This window comes from Rissa tridactyla, chromosome 6 (genome assembly GCF_028500815.1).
Source record: "Rissa tridactyla isolate bRisTri1 chromosome 6, bRisTri1.patW.cur.20221130, whole genome shotgun sequence".
Classification (NCBI taxonomy): Eukaryota; Metazoa; Chordata; class Aves; order Charadriiformes; family Laridae; genus Rissa; species Rissa tridactyla.
In genome coordinates this window covers 35,977,305-35,993,767 of record NC_071471.1, presented here as the reverse complement: position 1 = coordinate 35,993,767, position 16,463 = coordinate 35,977,305, and the positions used below count along the sequence as shown (strand labels likewise).

The 16,463-nt window shown below is 55.7% G+C and overlaps 3 protein-coding genes across 10 annotated transcripts in view; 2 read left to right on the top strand and 1 right to left on the bottom strand.

The window, feature by feature from the left end:
• Positions 1 to 926, bottom strand: part of ASCC1 (activating signal cointegrator 1 complex subunit 1) — a 39,316-nt gene extending 38,390 nt beyond the window's left edge. For all 6 annotated transcript variants that reach the window (XM_054204856.1, XM_054204858.1, XM_054204860.1 and 3 more), the window contains exon 1: positions 850 to 926. The gene's annotated coding sequence lies outside the window, so the exon portion shown is untranslated. The remainder of the gene's footprint in view (positions 1 to 849) is intronic.
• Positions 558 to 7,579, top strand: ANAPC16 (anaphase promoting complex subunit 16). 3 transcript variants are annotated; one of them, XM_054204863.1, is made up of 4 exons: positions 558 to 683; positions 2,554 to 2,705; positions 4,855 to 4,929; positions 6,773 to 7,579. In XM_054204863.1, exons 1-4 carry the CDS (start codon positions 628 to 630, stop codon positions 6,886 to 6,888), a joined length of 399 nt encoding a protein of 132 aa, XP_054060838.1. In that variant the 5' UTR covers positions 558 to 627; the 3' UTR covers positions 6,889 to 7,579. The 3 variants fall into 3 exon arrangements, with proteins under 3 accessions (XP_054060838.1, XP_054060840.1, XP_054060839.1); XM_054204865.1 differs by lacking the exon at positions 558 to 683 and adding an exon at positions 694 to 757; XM_054204864.1 differs by lacking the exon at positions 558 to 683 and adding an exon at positions 1,179 to 1,261.
• Positions 7,580 to 13,457: 5,878 nt separating this feature from the next.
• Positions 13,458 to 15,040, top strand: DDIT4 (DNA damage inducible transcript 4). Its single transcript, XM_054204862.1, has 2 exons — positions 13,458 to 13,612; positions 13,855 to 15,040. Exons 1-2 carry the CDS (start codon positions 13,516 to 13,518, stop codon positions 14,328 to 14,330), a joined length of 573 nt encoding a protein of 190 aa, XP_054060837.1. The 5' UTR covers positions 13,458 to 13,515; the 3' UTR covers positions 14,331 to 15,040.
• Positions 15,041 to 16,463: the final 1,423 nt, after the last annotated feature.

The following is a 16,463-nucleotide window of genomic DNA, read 5'->3' as shown; positions in this document are numbered from 1 at the left end:
AGGACAGGCTGAGAGAGCCTCTCCGCCTGGAGAAGAGAAGGCTCCAGGGAGACCTCAGAGCCCCTTCCAGGCCCTAAAGGGGGCTACAGGAAGGATGCGGAAGGACTCTGGATCAGGGAGTGTAATGATAGGACACAGGGTAACAGTTTCAAACTGAAAGAGGGGAGATTTAGATGAGATCTGGGGCAGAAATTCTTTGCTGTGCGGGTGGTGAGCCCCTGGCCCAGGTTGCCCAGAGAAGCTGTGGCTGCCCCATCCCTGGAGGGGTTCAAGGCCAGGTTGGACGGGGCTTGGAGCAGCCTGGTCTGGTGGGAGGCGTCCCTGCCCAGGGCAAGGCGTGGCACTGGGTGGGCTTTAAGGTCCCTTCCAAGCCAAACCGTTCTGTGATTCTAAGGCTTTTCCCCTCAGCAGCTCCCGGGGTGCCTCAAGACCCCCGAGCCCCCGCCCAGAGCCGGCGCAAGGCCAGAAGGAAGGAAGGGCGGGCGGGCGACCGCCAACGGCGACAGGGCGAGCAAGCCCGCCCCAGGCCCGGTGAGTAACGGGCGCCTCAACCGTCGCTAACGGTTACCGGCCCCCGCCACCGCCCCGGAAGTAGGGCGGGGCCGCGCGCGCACTCCCCGCCCCAGCATGCACCGCGAGCGCGACCCCGCGCGCCGCCTGCGCCGAGCCGTCCGGGCGGCCGGGTGAGGCACGGAGGGACCGGCCGCGCCCCGGGAAGGGGAAGAAGGGGAAGGGGGGAGATCCGGGCAAGAGACGGGTGATGGGCCGAACGGGAACGAGGAGGGGGGTGGAATGGAAGCGGGCGGTGGGGGCGGCGGCGGCGGCGGCGGCGGGGGGGCCCTCACTCACCGGGAAGCGTCAGGTTACGGAAGCCGGGGAGGGGCGGGGCCTGGAGTGGCGCATGCGCCGTGGTGCTGTTGAAGCCCGGCCCAGAGGGCGTGTGGGCAGGGCGCCGCGCGTGCGCACTGGCGCTACTGAGGCCGCCGCCTGCCCGGAGTGTGGGCAGGGCGCCGCGCACGCGCAGTGCCGTCAGCCCTCCCTCCGTACCCAGATGGTGGGTGCCACAGCGCTGAGGCGATGGAGATGCAGGCCTCGTCTTGCGTCTGCCGTCCCCCTGCTTCGTGCTTGCCTCAGCCTCTTTAAAATAAAGACCGTGCCAGGAGTCTTTATTTATAAAGACCTAGGAGCCCGCCAATGGTTGCGACCCGCAGTCAGCATCCTTTCAGCTCAAAGCATCGTCTGGCTTCCCGGGCCTGCCCAGGTTCGTTGAGGAAGGTGTTGATGGATGTATCATAAGCCGTTTTAAAAGTTTTTTTTTGCCCAGGCGTTTTCCTTCGCAGCCTGCTGCAAGCTGGTAGTCTGTTTTGTATTCTGCACAGTAAATGAAACAATCTTGAGATTAACTATGTAGGAATGCACAATTCCTAGTTGTCAGAGCCTTTTAAAAACCCTTTTTTTCCACTAAATCCTTGCATGCTTTCCAGAGGCACTGTCTGCAGAGCCTGGAGAGTCTGCAGAAGTGTGTTAAATAGGTAGGATAAAAGAAATGCATTAAATGGGCAGGACAATTGGGGAATGTTTATAAGTAGTTTGGAGGAGTAGAGAGTGCTGTCACTTACCAGTGCCTAGTGACAGATTTGTCAGAGACAGATGTCTCTGTCTGTCCAGAGAGGTATGCTGTCCATACATACATATGTATGTCCATACATACATATGTATGTATGTCCAGAGAGGCCTGCTGACCAGACCTGTCAGAGAGGTATGTGACACAATTAAGTACTCCATCATGCCAAATGTACAGCCAATACCTCTTAAAAATAGGGCTGAGAAAGAGGTATGGAAGAGGCGACTGGGCTTGACCAGTACAGGCAGACAGATGCTCAGCTGCTGCCGGTTTCGGTCAAATAGAATGTTTTAAAAGCAAAAGCACATCTGGAGTGATGCAAAGCACAGTTGCTGCAAACTAGGCACAGCATGGCTTTGTGCAGGATGCGGCGCTGGAACTGGCAGTCCTGCGGGCTTCCAGGTTTTATGAGGCAGCAGGACTTTTTTCCATGTTTGTTCTCCTGGAAACGAGGCAAAAAGAAGAGGGGAAAAAAAAATAAATATCTTTTTATGATGCTGGGGAGCGGGAAAAGCGCCAAGCAGCTGAAGGCCAGCGAATTCAGGCCAGTGACCTGTGCCAGGTTATTTTTATGCACGCTCCGATGGTGCCGCTGCATTCCCAGGCCCCCTTTGTCGGAGGGGTCAGAGCGTGGGTGACCGTCAGTTTCTGGTTGCCACCGCGTGGTGTGACAGCTCACTGCAGCTGTCCCTGCAGTGGGCACGGGCAACCCTCTCCCATGCAGGCAGGGCAGCCTCCAACCACTGGCGCTTCGAGGCTGCCGAGCCACGGAGTGGGGGCGGTAGCCCAAAGCTGTGCTCGCTGGCTCTTCCTGGACCTCGCCGCCTTCATCCGCCGTCAGATATGTGTGTGGTTGCTGGCTTTGTGCCCTGGGAAACTCCCGAGACGCCGTTCCTAACTCCGTTTTGCTCCCTTTTTTGTTCTTTCAGGCTGGGACAGGGTGAAATGGCAGCCTCATCCTCATCAGCTGGTGGAGTCAGCGGCAGCTCTGTAACAGGATCAGGGTTCAGTGTTTCGGACCTGGCACCGCCCCGAAAAGCCCTCTTCACTTATCCCAAAGGAGCTGGGGAGATGCTGGAAGGTGATTGCTCCTGCTTTTCTCCTTCCCCGCTCGTCCTGGGGTGCAGGGAGTTGCCGAGCTTGGCATCCCACTGCCTTTTTGGACTTCAGCTGGCAAAAGCCAGAGGGAGGAAGGAAGCACCAGGGCTTGGCTAGGTCCCGAGCAGCCCCGGCTCTCCCACCAGTTGTTCGTGAGGAAGTGATTTTTCTGGCAGTCACCTGTTTTTTAGCTCCATGACAACACTTCAGACGAGGAAGCGATCTACCTGAAAGGGAACATGACTCTGTTAATTGCTCATTGTTAGCTAATCCTTTGATGTCGGGCAGGAATTACTGTAAAGATAGCTGAGGCAGGAGTATTTTTCTTGGCAAAAACGTGTGATGGGGTTGGATTTGACTGGGCTAGTACAGGAGGCAGCTTGTATCCCTGCTGGCCAGGAAACGTATGGCTTACTTTTGCCCTCGACCCAAGTTAAAACCTTGCTGCAGGTCTGCGAGAGGATAAATCAGGCCTAGACCTCTCTTTTAATCCTTAGAGGCTGAGCACGTTCCCCTTTTGGGCTGACTCTTGTCAGGGCATTTCTCCAGGGCTGCCTGGAGAGGGCTGGCGCTCTGATCCAGCGCGGCGTCTTGCCTTTGCGTGCCCGAGCCCTGCCACCCGCTTTGTCTGGGCTGCCTGAAGGAGGACCCAGGCACGTCACGGCTGCATGTCCCTGCCCCTCCTGTGGGTGAGGGAGGAAGGGCAGGTCCTCCAGATGACAGGGTCAGTCTGTCTGTCTGTCTGCTCCCCTTGAACTTCCTGTGTCGCCACACCGCACACTCGACTATGTGAGCCCGAAGTTCATCGGGGTGGCCCTGCAGCTCAGAAGCGACTGTGTTCCAGTAGAGACAAACACGGCAGTGCAAGGCAGCTGGGAACTGATCACTACGTCCTTTAAGGACTGTTTTTATTACACATTAGAGCCCATATGCCGGTCTATTGAAGTAATTATGACTAAAGGCTTGCTCATAGAACTTAACGAGCCCTCAAAACAAATTAAAATAATGAAGCACTTCGTGTTGCCAAATAGACAGGCAGCTGTTCCTCCCCAGAGCCACTGGGCAGGATGGCCAGGCTGGGGAGTCGGAGGAGAGGGAAGGGTACGTTTGGAAATAGCACGGGGCAGCACCAACACAGCGTTTCAACAACTTGCAAGAGGATGCTCCAAGCACAGCGAAACTCCAAGTCTTCCCTGGGGTTCAGCTTCAGATTAGATTTTCCAGGGCCAGTTTCTACCCTTAGTCTTTAAAATTGCTTCTCTTCCTCATTTTTCTGGCATGAAGCTTTTGCTTGACTTTGCTTTGGGCTGACCTGTTTACCAGTAACACCGCAGTCGGCAGTCTGTCTGCTCTTGGTGGCAGCAACAACTGGACACTGTCCCTGTCGCAGGAAGCTTTAAGTTAGCTTTTTAATTTCTGAGATAAAAGGTGATACACCCATTCTTTCGCCAGGCAGGTGCAGGTTGGGTAGCTGCATACCAGTTTCCCCTTCAAAAATCCCCACTAACTGACTGATTTTTATTGTTACTTAACTATCTCGCTTGCTTTTAAATAAACCCTTAGGTTTTGGTTTTTTTTTTTTAAAAAGGAAGTCGCATAAACTACATCAGTGCTTGGGACACAATTAGCCACGTATTCCAGATTGCTTTATTTCTGAGACGGTTGTGCGATCAGTTACTGATTTAGATGTCAAGATACACATTATTTGAAATCCTTTATGCGGGGTTATGGTCTAAGCCTGTGGGAAATCATAAAGCATTATAAGGACCCAAGCGTCTGAGCCCTGAGGGAAGTGGACAGTGCCGTAATATTAACTGGCTTCTCCTTAGCTTACCTTCTATTTAAAAATGGACTAAAATCGTTTGCAGAGGGGATGTATCAGAATATGAGCCAGGACATCTCCCAGGTGGCACAGCCATTCTCCGGCGGCACCAGGAGCCAGCCAAAGCCCCGCACAGGATTTGAATGCGGGGCCATACGGGCTAGAAATCGGAGCACCGGGGAAAGTGTTGGAATAGGCAAATGGGGAAACCCACACCTTGAACATAAAAATAGAAGGTTGGCAGCACTCGGTTAAGGCTGCTCAGTCTTAAAACTCTCAGATTAAACCGCCTCTCTTTTTCTGCTTACAGATGGCTCCGAAAGATTCCTCTGTGAGTCTGTCTTCAGCTATCAGGTTGCATCTACATTAAAACAAGTGAAACACGGTAAGCACCGAAGCACTGTCTGTTTTAACTGCATGTTGATTGGGGAAGATGGCAGGGGAGCACGGAGAAAAGGCTGACATGTTCTCGGGTGCCAACCACAAAAAAGCAGAATAGCCTTTTAAGTTGGCGAATTAACGCTAAGTCAGACCATCATCAAGTCCTTTTTGCAAGCCCTATGCAAAGCGACGGGAACCACACAGCCTGGGTGGGAACAGGCTGTGCCTTTCGAAGCTTGTTTTTCCATCGCCGTGTGCCGCACTGCGAGAGGCAGCGAGAGGTGAGGCCAGAAGAGGAGGTGATGGGCAGGAAACGCCCACGCTCTGATCTTGGCCCAGCGCTGACTGTCTCTTGGGCCTCCGGCAAGAGACACTTGATTCCACCTTTGTTTCTCTGCTGAGCTTTAGTGACACTGGCAGGGTCAAGCGAGGTTTCCAAAGGTGCTTGGGAAACGGACGCGCAGGTGCCTGGCATGGCGTGACGGGGCTGATCCACTCCCTACTTCCCCAAAAAAGAGCCTTACGTCTTGTTTGAACTTCTCCTTCCCTCCTGGGGCCTTTGCCCGCCGCCCAGGTGCCTGTAACTGAACGATGGGCTTGACTGCACAGCAGCTTACTTTCTCGAGAGGTTGGGCAGAGCTCAGCACCAGACCGCCTCTGCTGCTCGAGGGTCACATCCTTTCCGGTCCCCACCTCTTGTCAGCCACGACGGGTACTTCCACGTGTTGTCTCAGACCGGAGAGGTTTCCTGTCCTCTGCCAGCGAGGGTTGCCAGGAGGAGGTCTGGGGGGCGTGCAGCAGCTTGCAAGTCCCTGATCCCATATTTCTGAACCGAAAAGCAAAGCTGAACTTCAGAGCCATTGTTTCCCTGGCTCCAGCGCTGATAAGCTCCCCTTGATAAGCACCAGCCTTTGAAACTGGTTTGCGGAGCACCGGTCGCCTCCCTGTAAGAAAGGGGAAAGGCTTAAAAAAAAGACCAAGGTCATCATTTTTTTGGCTTGTTTGTTTGCCAGTTCCCAAAAGTACGTGGTTGCAGCAGGTGGGGTGAGAACAGTCCCTCTTAAAAGCATCCACTGCTGCAGTCAGCATAAATCGTGGTGCATTTTATGTTACACCTCTTGCTGTTGAGTCAGCTCGTACTGGGCCGTTTTTCCAAGAGGCCGCTGCGCTGTTAAACTCACAGCAGGGCCAAAAGAAGAAGGGCTGTTCTCATCTCCCTACCACTGCAGCTAATTTAATTGAAAATGGAGCCTGCGTGCCCAATGCACAACTGGTTTTAAATAAAGCTGAGAGGAACAAGTTGTCTTGGGGATCCCCAGGGAGGCAGCCCGTCTCTGCACGGGGGCCATTGCATCGTTAGTGTGCTCTGATTGCCGAGCCTTTCTACTACAGTCATCCAGGTGCTCCTCAAAGGACCTTCGTTAAAACGAGGAGTTCCTCGTGCTGCACCCAGCTCTACCGTGGGCCGACCAAGCTCTCTCTGAACTTCTGTGTTCTTTTTGCACTATAAATATTTATGCTAAAGAAATGAGCTTCATCCTGTTTTCACCCCCATAATTGGCCTTGCGTTTCCCTGTTAGGACTTGAATTTACACGGCACGGGCAGGGATGGTTAAATACACATTCAGCGCAGAACGAGGCAGAAAAGCCTGTCCCTGCTTTCTCCTGTGATCTGTCAAGGGCTCGCCGTTTGCACAGGGCGTCATGTAAGAGTCGGTTTGCGTTCAAATCGGCTTGGTGGGTTTTATTCTATTCTCTTCCCCCTCGACATCTGGGAGTTTGCATCTAATTGAGAGCTTTAATTGCGCTGTCATTGCAAACCACAGTTACCTTTGAACTTCTCGCAGATCAACAAGTCGCACGGATGGAAAAACTAGCTGGTCTGGTGGAAGAGCTGGAGGCAGATGAGTGGAGGTACAAGCCAATAGAGCAGCTCCTGGGATTCACTCCCTCCTCGGGCTGAGCGTGTCTGGATCGCTGCTGTCAGGGAGCAGAAGAAAAACATTCTCTGGCCTGGCTTCAAAACACACCCCCGTTTATCAGGATGCTGACAGCTGCATCGGCAGGACTGGGCTTTTTTTTTTTTTAAAGTTGAGAGTGAGGATCCCCCGTAAAGCTGCCAGTAAATGGAAATGACAGGATTCTTTAAGTCCTCTGCAGCGTTAACAGTCTGGCAGGGCTCGGTTTCTGTAACTTAGAAGGCAGGATCGGTTTTACAGAACTGGGAGAATCACCTTATTGTGTACAGAGGAGGGAAGACTCACAGTGTGGTGGTGGGGAAAGCAACCCAGTAACTCGGTCTGGCCTTTCCGTGGTGTGCGGATGGAAGATTGGGTGATACGCGGGCTGGGAAGCCTGCGTCTTTGCCACTCAAACACTCTTCAGCCCTAACTGTTGTTTCGGGGGATGAACGGGACAAGAACCGTCCCGCGTCAGCTGAGAAGGGACAGGCAGCGACACCTTGTCCAGAGGCAACTGGTGTATCGCCAACACGGCTCTCTCTCCATTGCTGTTTCTCTTGCGTCTGCACAGCGAGCACTGGTGGGATGCTGCTCTCTAATGCAAAAGCTGTATCTTTAATACCCTGAAACTCTTTTTCCTCTTTATTATCTATTAGATTGCTCTGTGATAATAAAATAATTCTGTCTTTGAAAGCATTTATCTTTCCAAAGCTTGGTGCTGGGGGGGGGCTGACGAGAGAAACAATCAGCTGTTGGGGAGGTAATGGGAGGTTTAATGAAGCTCAGAGGCAGCTTGGCTGTTACAGTGGTCAACTTAAGTTCAATTTAAAAAAAAACCCTGTGAGAGGAACCAAACCACACTCGGTTTATGCTCAAAAGTGGGCAATTTAAATCAGATTTTAACCCTGGTTTAACTCTGCCAGCATAAAACCCTTATTTAAATCTATCCATTTTAATCGTCTCGGTTTTTGTTTGTACTTCAGTTCTGTTCTTGAGGGGAACTGGATTCCCATTTTCTGGCATAACCGTTTCAACATGTTAATTTTCCATTGATTAGAGCCTTAACTCCACGTTTTTGCTAGCCAGCAGGGGGATAGGCTCAGCGCTGTATTTAGGCAATTGTACGACTTACTGCTCCAGATGCCTAATTCTTCCATTTTCAACATCTTATTTACAAGATCATTTTATTTTTACTCACTACATCAGCCCAGCCACATCTGGGTTGAAACAGATTAATTTGAATCCATCCCCATCTTAGTTATATCACCAGTGATTTGTCTTAGCTAAAACTAAGGGGACAAAGTATGCAGACGTGTTCTGCCTTTTTTTCTGTTTATAAATTAGTTCTAGTATCAGAACTGGCTTTTTCATGATCCAGAGCCACACGCCGCCCAAAAGCCAGCCCCGATCTGCAGAGGAAGCCCCAGTTCCAGCTCCACGCCTGTGGAAATTCACTGTACGGTTTCTGAAACGGCGTGCGGGTGTTCTCACGTAGGGCTGAGACGTGTCCCACGCCACCTCCCCCCACGCCCCCCCCCCGTTGCAGGGCCTGGAAAAACCTCCTCCCCGGCCCTGGAGGGCCGCCAGCCCCTGCTCTGCGGGGGCCTCCTGCACAGCGAGCGGGTCCTCGGCCAGTATCGCTTCAAACGTGATGGCATTCGGTGTGAAAACGCCATCCCAGATGGGGTTCTTTTGAAATGAAGGGAGAGCATTTCAGTCCTCAACTTGTTTGTTTTCGATCATCTGTTTTTATTCCTGCTCGCTCCAGCCACCTAAACCTACCTTGGCCAGACTTGCCCCAAAAATACCCCCATATCAAGAGAACATCGTGGGGTTGGGGAACGGCGCCCTGAACCCCCCTCGCTTGCCCTGAGTCCCACCCACTCGCCAACCCTGCACGTTGCAGCCGGCGTAATGAGATGCAGAAAGAGCTTTTTTTTTTTTGCTGCTCGACATGAAACTTTTCCACTCCGCCAGCCCTCTGGGGACGCCAGGGGATCGGCGCCTGCGGCTGTACAGAGAGGATGCAGTGCCCAAGCATTGCCCACATCTCCCCGCGAGCCCGAGGCATGCCAAAGGGTCCAAAACACTGCAGGGCTGAGATTCCCCCCTCCTCGCCCTCCTCCCATTCCTTGTTTTTCCAACTGTTTCTTGGGGGTTGGATGGAGCGGGAGCAGGGAACGTCCCCGGCTCTGTGCCGTACATGGCTTGTTTGTATGTGCGCCCAGCACCAAAATAGACACATGTGCGAGAGCCATGGAGAGGAAGTGAAAAGTTCACCCTGTACAGTACTACAAATGCAAAAACATGTTGTTGGCCATTCCCTCCGCCCGCTCAGTAAACACTTGATGTGGGGCGGCGAAAACTGGAGGGACTGCTGCACGGTTAAATAAAAAAAACAAAAACAAAAACAAAAAACAACCCCAACCCTGCGTTCCCCTTCCTCCAAACGCAGGTTTGCCCTGGCAGCTGGAAACTCCCCACCTGCCCCATTTCTGCTTCCCAAAGCCAGCAATTCCTCCCTCCTCGGGGGTTTTGAAGCACCGTTTTGTCCCCCCCCATTTCAGGGGTCCATGCAGCATCACTGCACAGCTCGGGGGGGCTGTTGGGAGGCTGCAGCTGGGAGAGGAGGGGCAGGGGGAAGGGAGCCTGTCAGCTGCCAGCAAAAGTTGATGCGGGGAGGGAAAATAAAGAAAAGACAAAAAAAAAAAAAAAAAAGCTGAACAAAGAGCCCCGTTCAGAGCTGCTGGTTGGTTTTCCTGTGGGTGCTCGCAGCAGAACGCTATGTACCGGCGCGCAGGCCCCGCTCACGCCTCCCCTCCCCGGCTCCTCGGGCTGGGGACGGTGCCAAGGCACGCGCTCGCCTTGCCACCCGGCCAAAACAGCCGGCCGGGGAGGGCCTCTGCCCCCCTGGTGAGGATGCGGGAGCATGGGGCAGCACCCCCAAAACACTGACTCCCAGAAGGGGGGCAAAAGCATCAATGGGGTGATGAATTTCACAGCCCCCACCCTACAAACGGCATGGGGCCGACATGGCACTTGGCAACCCAGTTGGCCAAAACCCGTACCCCCCCCCCATACCCCTCGATCGCACATCCCTCGTTTCTGCCTGCCTGCAGCTGCTTGTCCCGGGGGTGAGAGACGGGCCCGAAAGGTTTGGCTGCGGCGGGGACCTGCCCGGCCGGCGGCACGCCGGGACCTGCCGCGGCGTCCCAACCAGCCCGCAGCCTTCAGCTCCCCTGTGGGAGCTGGGCACCGGCTCGGCACAGTGGCAGAGGATGCGCAGGGTCACCCCTGGTGTACCCGTCACCCCCTGCCACGACTGGGGACTGAGGACAGGTCCTGAGAGTGTGTGAAGGACACCCACCCTCCAAGTACTTAGGGTACACCCCGAAAAACCACCATCTCCCCCCAGCTCAGCCCCCTCATTCCATTCCCCACGTGAATGCTTGGCCACAGAGGATCACACTGGCCTCGCTGCCAACCCCAGCCAGCGATCGCCTGCTGAAATAACACGTAAATCTACCTAAAAGCAGCTTTATTTGGTCAACAGACCTGCTGGGAACCAAGGTGAAGATGGGGACTACACCGTGGGCAGCGGCAGCCACCCCCACGGGGCAGGAATTTGTCTCCCCACCATACGTGGGGCATGGTTTGCACCCAACCTGCGCCGCGGCACTCGCTGAGCGCCCCCCCCCCCCATATATCTCCTCCCTTCCTCCTCCTCCTCCTCCTCCTCCTCCTCCCCAGCCCCCTCCCCCTGCAGCCCAGCAAAACCGCTGAGCTCAGCACATCCCAGGCAGGGGCCCAGCCAGGACCCTCCCCAACATCAGCTGCCCCCGCTGGCTCACACTTAACCCTTTGCAAAGCTGGCTGGGATGGAAATTGGAGCGATTGAGCAAATCTCATCATGGAGGGGGTGAGGGGGGAATGTCCTAAAAGGCGCAGCCGGCCGGGAACAGGCTGTCCAGGAAGTTTCATCCATCATCCATCATCCCCCTCTGCTCTCCCTACAAAGGACGGCAGGTCAGAGCCAGGGGTGGGGAAGCGGGGGGAAGATATGCTGCTCAGCCACAAAAATCACACTGGGTTTATGCCAGCAGCAGTACCCAGGGGAGGGGAAGCACAGGGATTACTAATACTATAAAGTTAAAATTTTGCTTTCTAGCCCAAAACCATTTCTAGAGGCTCTGCTGCAGAAGAGCAGCCCCAGTCGCAATCTCTCTGGGGAAGAAAAAGGAGCTGCAAGCCCTGCAACGCCTCCCCTGTGAGCAGAAGTGCCAGCGCGCAGCATCACATTAGGATTATTTAATTTCAGAGATCAAAAATTACATTTCACTTTAAAACTTGCCGTCACACCAGAGGCTGCCTGCTCCCCTGCCTACCAGGAGATGTTATGGTAAAAGAAAGAAAAATATTTATGCTCGGCTTCAGAATTCAAGCTTATTTTTAGCAAGGCGCCTTCCCTGTGGTCCTTTACCTCTTTTTTGTTTATTTGCCGTTTTCCCCCTGTTTTGACCCCAAAGCCAAGCAGTTCCTCATCTATTTTCAGCCTCACCCAGCGAACATTCGTACCAATGTCTTGGTGGTTGTGGGGAGAAAAAAAACCCATGAGCTACATTTTGTTAAAAACAGGATCCCAAGCACCATCCAGCCATTTCCGAGCGCCTCTGTGCATATTTCGCTGGATTGCACAGTGAGTGCACAAATACCAGTGTATATTTTTAACAGCTGGGGTTGGGGGTTGTTCTTTTCTTTTTTCCCCAAAAGCAGAGTAGTAGCCCTGCATGCCATGGGCGCAAGCCAGGGCTTGTTCCCAGCTCTCCGCACATCCCCTCTGCCTCGCTGCTCCCCAGGATGCTCCCCCAACTCCGACCTCCGCTCCCAAAACAGTGATGGATTCAAGCCCTGCTTCTGCTTTCACCCCTAAAAAGCCATTTCCCCACTTGGTGGGGTGCCTGGACCCTCTGCACCCACCGCCCCGCAGCTCTTGGGTGGGAGAATTTGTCCCTGTTCCCCCCATCATGGAGGTCATCGGTGGCAGGCGTGACACCGGCGCTGGGGGGCTTGTCCCCCTCGCTCCCGGCCAGCGTTTGCTCTCCGCCATGTTTACTGCCAGGCCGTTATCAATCTCTGCTCAGGAAGGACAGTACCCAAGATAGCTCCCGGAGTGACTTCAGAGTGCACTCAGCTCCTCCGATAAAGCTGCAGGCAGCGTGATGGGAGGACAAACAAAGCCCTTTATCGCCAATTAGTGGGCCTTCGGCTCCCCGTGCTCCTCAGAAAGGTCACGTACGCTGGGGCAGACACGCACGGACCTGCAGAGGGGGGACACGCTCTCCAGAGCAGAGGGCTTGGAGAGGGGCGGCGTCTTGCCCCCGTTTTATGGGACCACTGAGGGAGGCAGATGGGGGTTACCTCCAGGCTGGCACCAAACAAAATCCCCATCACAGCCTGGCCGTGCCCTGCTCTCACCCTCTGATTTCTAACATATTTCATTCCAACAGCCCTTATTTTCTTCAGAGACCCAGACAATGCCAGCTAATGGGACAGGATCAGGCCCTGCCAGTGCTCATCACCCAAACACCGCCTGGAAGGTGAGGCTGATCAGCAGCCATGTTAAAAACAACACATATGAAAACGCTCACAGTCCCGTCACCTGCTGTCCAGTTTTGTGCCGGCCAGCGCCTGCTTCAGAACTCTAAGAGGGGTTGGGGAATGGCAGTGTCAGTGCACAAACCGGCCACTGCGTGTGTGTCCCTTGCCACCGCTGTCCCACAAGAACGTATCTGAGGCCGAGCGGCGAGGCCTGGGATGGGGTTTGGCCCTGGGGGAGCCTGTGGTGAGGCCTAGGCCCAGGCCGGGCACTGAGGCGGGGGCCTGGGTGAGTCGCAGGCCCAAGCCAGGCCCTGAGGGGGTGCTGGGGGGGGCGAGGCCCAGGCCATGAAGGGTGCCCCAAGAGGGTGATGAGTCCAGGCCCTGAGGGGGAGCACAGGGGGGTGAGACCCCAGGCTCTGAGGGGGACCCTGGAGGGGTGAGGCCTAGGCCCTGAGGGGGTGCCCGGGGGCCTGAGGCCCAAGCCCTAAAGGGTGCTGGGGGGGGTGGGAGGCTCGGGCTCTGAGGAGGTGTCCAGGGGATGAGGCCCAGGCCCTGAAGGGGTGTGCGGGGAGGTGAGGCCCAGGCCCTGAGAGGGATCCCGGGGGGTGAGGCCCGGGGGGTGAGGGGGAGCCCAGGGGCGTGAGGCCCGGCCTCTAACGGGGTGCCCAGGGGGTGAGGTCCAGGCCCTGAGGAGTGCCCGGGGGTGTGAGGTCCGGGCCCGGCGGGGGTGGCAGGCGGCCGGGCGCTGCCGAGAGCGGCAGGCGGATCGCACCGGCCCGGCCCGGCCCCCCTGATGCAACCCCCGGCGCCGTTTGCGGGGCCCGGGCCGGGCCCGGATCGGGGCCGAGCTGAGGGGGGGAGAAGGGGCGGGGCCTCCCGCTGTCACCGGGCAGGAGAGACGCCGCGGACGTGCCCCGCGCTCCCATTGGCGGGCGCGGGCCAGGGGGGCGGGGCCTGCCGTACAGCCCCTATATAAGGCAGCCGGTGGGCGGCCGACGGAGCCGAGTCGAGCGGGCGGCGAAAGCGGTGTAATGCCCGGGATGTGGGAGCGGCTGGCGGGCAGCGAGCGGGGCCGTCTGGAGACTTCCGACTGCGAGTCGCTGGGCAGCGCCTCCGGCTCGGAGGGGGGTGAGTGGGGGAGGGCCTTCCCGGGGGGTTCCGGAGGAACGAGAGGGACGTCCGTGAGGGGCTGGGAGGTGACCCAGGGTCCCTCTGAGGAGCCAGGAGGTGACTGAGGGTCCCTTTGAGGATCTGGGAAGTGGACAAGGGCCCCTGAGGGTGGTGGAGGTGCTGTGCCAAGCCCTTGTGCCCCAGTTCCACCCCTCAAACCCCCCGGCCCTGTGCTTACCTGCCTTCTGTCCCCTTTGCAGACACCGAGTATGCCGAGGGGGTCTCCCTGCCGGACCTGGACCTGCTGCATGACCCCGAGGACGAGCTGCTGTGCTCCAACCTGATGGACCTGGTCCAGGCCACGCTGGGCAGAGCCCCGCTGGGGGCCAAGCGCTGCTCCCGACTCCTCATGCCGGCCCAGCTCCTGGCACAGGTGAGGACGGAGCTGCTGCGCCTGGCCTGCAGTGAGCCCTGCGGGCTGCGCGGGGCCCTCCTCGACCTCTGCGTGGAGCACGGCAAGGCCTGCCACGATGTGGGGCACATCGCTGTGGACCCCGCCGTGGTGCCCACCTTCCAGCTCACCCTGGTGCTCCGGCTGGACTCCCGCCTGTGGCCCAAGATCCAGGGACTGTTCACTTCGGGGCCGGCTTTCACGCCACTGAAGCTAAGCACGGGCTTCAGGGTGATCAAGAAGAAGCTGTACAGCTCCGAGCAGCTGCTGATAGAGGAGTGCTGATGGCTGTGCTGGAGAAGCGACTTACCCAAGTGCTTTGGAAGAGCCGGTTAGAGCATTGGCGGCTCCCGGCAGCCGCTGTAGTTTAGGTTAGGCTGGAGTAGGGCTGTAGGTCGAAGTAGTTTGGGCAGGCGGAGGTCCCTGCCTGTGCCGGGACGTCCCTGAACGCGGAGCGGAGCGGGACCCAGGCGGAGATCCCTTTACACTGTCAATGATTGTGGGATGATTGCGGCGACCGTGCTCCCGGATGCAGCAGCGGGGCTGCTGGTGGGGCAGACAGTCTCCTCCTGTTGGCTGATTAATCATAGTGTTGTTTTTTTTTTTTTTGTAACAAGGATTGTAATCAATGGGGTTTCTGAGGGAGGGTGCGTGTGGGAGTGAGCGATGGCTGGGCTGTAGGTTGGGATCAAAGGCAAAGCCCCACCGCTGGCACCCGGGTGGCTCTGTCTGGGCTCCCGGGAAGGCGGGGGGGGTGGGAGGGGGGGCTCCAAAATTGCGTTGTGTCTTTGATCACGAGAGCAGAGTGTGGTGGGGAGAGGGGCGTGTGAGGTGACGCAGGGACAGAGGGCAGGACCCCTCACCGTGACACACCGTGAGTGCTTCATTGGTTACAGTTTACACTCATACACTTGATGTTCAAGTGCAAGACTTCCTATGCAATCATGTTGGGGTGGTTTTTTTACTTTTCTAATAAAACTTGTCTGAATTGATAACCTGCTGTCTCCCTGTTGTCACTCTGCTCTGGAGAGGGATGATGCAACTGCTCCCCGATGGTCCGAAATCCCCGCTGGCACCCTCAGGAAGCCTTTCCCTGGCAGGGCAGCCCCTGTGGTGGGAGTGGAAGGTTTTGGGAGTGGGGGGAATCCTGCTGTGGCTGCTCCTAATTGCAGGCCATGGGGCTGTGACTCAGGTGGGGGGCTGAGTCAGGCCCCTGCGACAGCCAGGTGCCTGCCCATGCTCGGGGCAGGGGGGAGCACCTTGGCACCCACCGAGGGGCTGCTGCTACTCCCCTGGGAGCAACAGGGGGGATTTGGGACAGAAAACATGTTGAATTGGCTAAAATTGCAAGGGACAGTGATAGGGAAGGGTCACACTTGCTGGGGGTGGGGGGGGCGGGTAGTGCTTACGCAGCTCCACACACGCTCTGCAAAAATGACACCAATTATCCAAGCCTGCAATTAGAGGCACTCGGAGAAAAGGCTTTCACTAAAGGGTAATTAAGCTGCTTGGCAAAGGCAGAGCCCTCGGAAGGTGTGGGGGGATAAAACCAGCCTGAAAAAAACCCAAAACATTTCCATTCAAATGAAAGTTTGTCCTGGCTCAGGCTTCTGTTGTAGGTTTGGGGTTTGTTTTCTTCCCCCCCCCCTTTGTGGACAAACTGCTTTTTTTGATGAAAACGTTCACCAAAAAAAAAAGTTGTTTCTGAAAAGGACAACCCACAACCAGAGTGTTTCAAGCTGAAAAATGTCACTTAAAAATGAGTAATCAGGGCAACAAGCAGCACCAGGTGGGTACAGCTGGAAATGCACCTTTACAAACCCACCTTGGGCAAAGGGGCTTTTTTTTTCCCCAAAAAAAATTCTGGGGACTGGGGCATTTCTCAAAGGGTCATGTGCTGGAGCATCACCCCCTCACGTGAGGGGTAGCCCGGTGGCCCCCCCCCCAGGGTTGTCTAATGCCAAAAACCACTGTCAAAAGAGCTCAGGAACCAGAAAGGAAACTCTAACCCTAAAGTTTTTTGGCAAAAAAATAATCACTGAAGGAGCAGGTTTTGGCAGCACCGACACGGGGCGGAAACTGGCACATTGCTCTCCAGCTGCAGCCAGAGATTTATAGCACAGTGATGGCTGCAACATCATTCAAGACACATTGTGTCTTGAAGTTATATATATATAGCTCCATAAATATATGTATTTTTATCCATCGAGCTCCTAAGCAAGCAGAGGGGATCACCCCACATCTCAGCGTGGCCCCCTCCTTGTCCCTGCAGCTTTTCCTGGGGGGGTGGTGGTGAGCGACTCTGCTTCATGTTTTTGGTAATTCCTTGCAATAATAATTAAAAAGGCTTTGCAGAAAACACTGAGAAAACAAAAACAAGCCCACCAAAAATGCAGAGTGAGGGGACAGCCTCTTTGC

Excerpts from the sequence above, each read along its gene's own strand:
- DDIT4 (XM_054204862.1), top strand. The coding sequence starts at position 13,516 with ATGCCCGGGATGTGGGAGCGGCTGGCGGGCAGCGAGCGGGGCCGTCTG. Across the intron at positions 13,613-13,854 it reads CGCCTCCGGCTCGGAGGGGG|ACACCGAGTATGCCGAGGGG; the intron begins GTGAGTGGGGGA and ends TCCCCTTTGCAG.
- ANAPC16 (XM_054204863.1), top strand. The coding sequence starts at position 628 with ATGCACCGCGAGCGCGACCCCGCGCGCCGCCTGCGCCGAGCCGTCCGG. Across the intron at positions 684-2,553 it reads CGAGCCGTCCGGGCGGCCGG|GCTGGGACAGGGTGAAATGG; the intron begins GTGAGGCACGGA and ends TTGTTCTTTCAG. Across the intron at positions 2,706-4,854 it reads AGCTGGGGAGATGCTGGAAG|ATGGCTCCGAAAGATTCCTC; the intron begins GTGATTGCTCCT and ends TTCTGCTTACAG.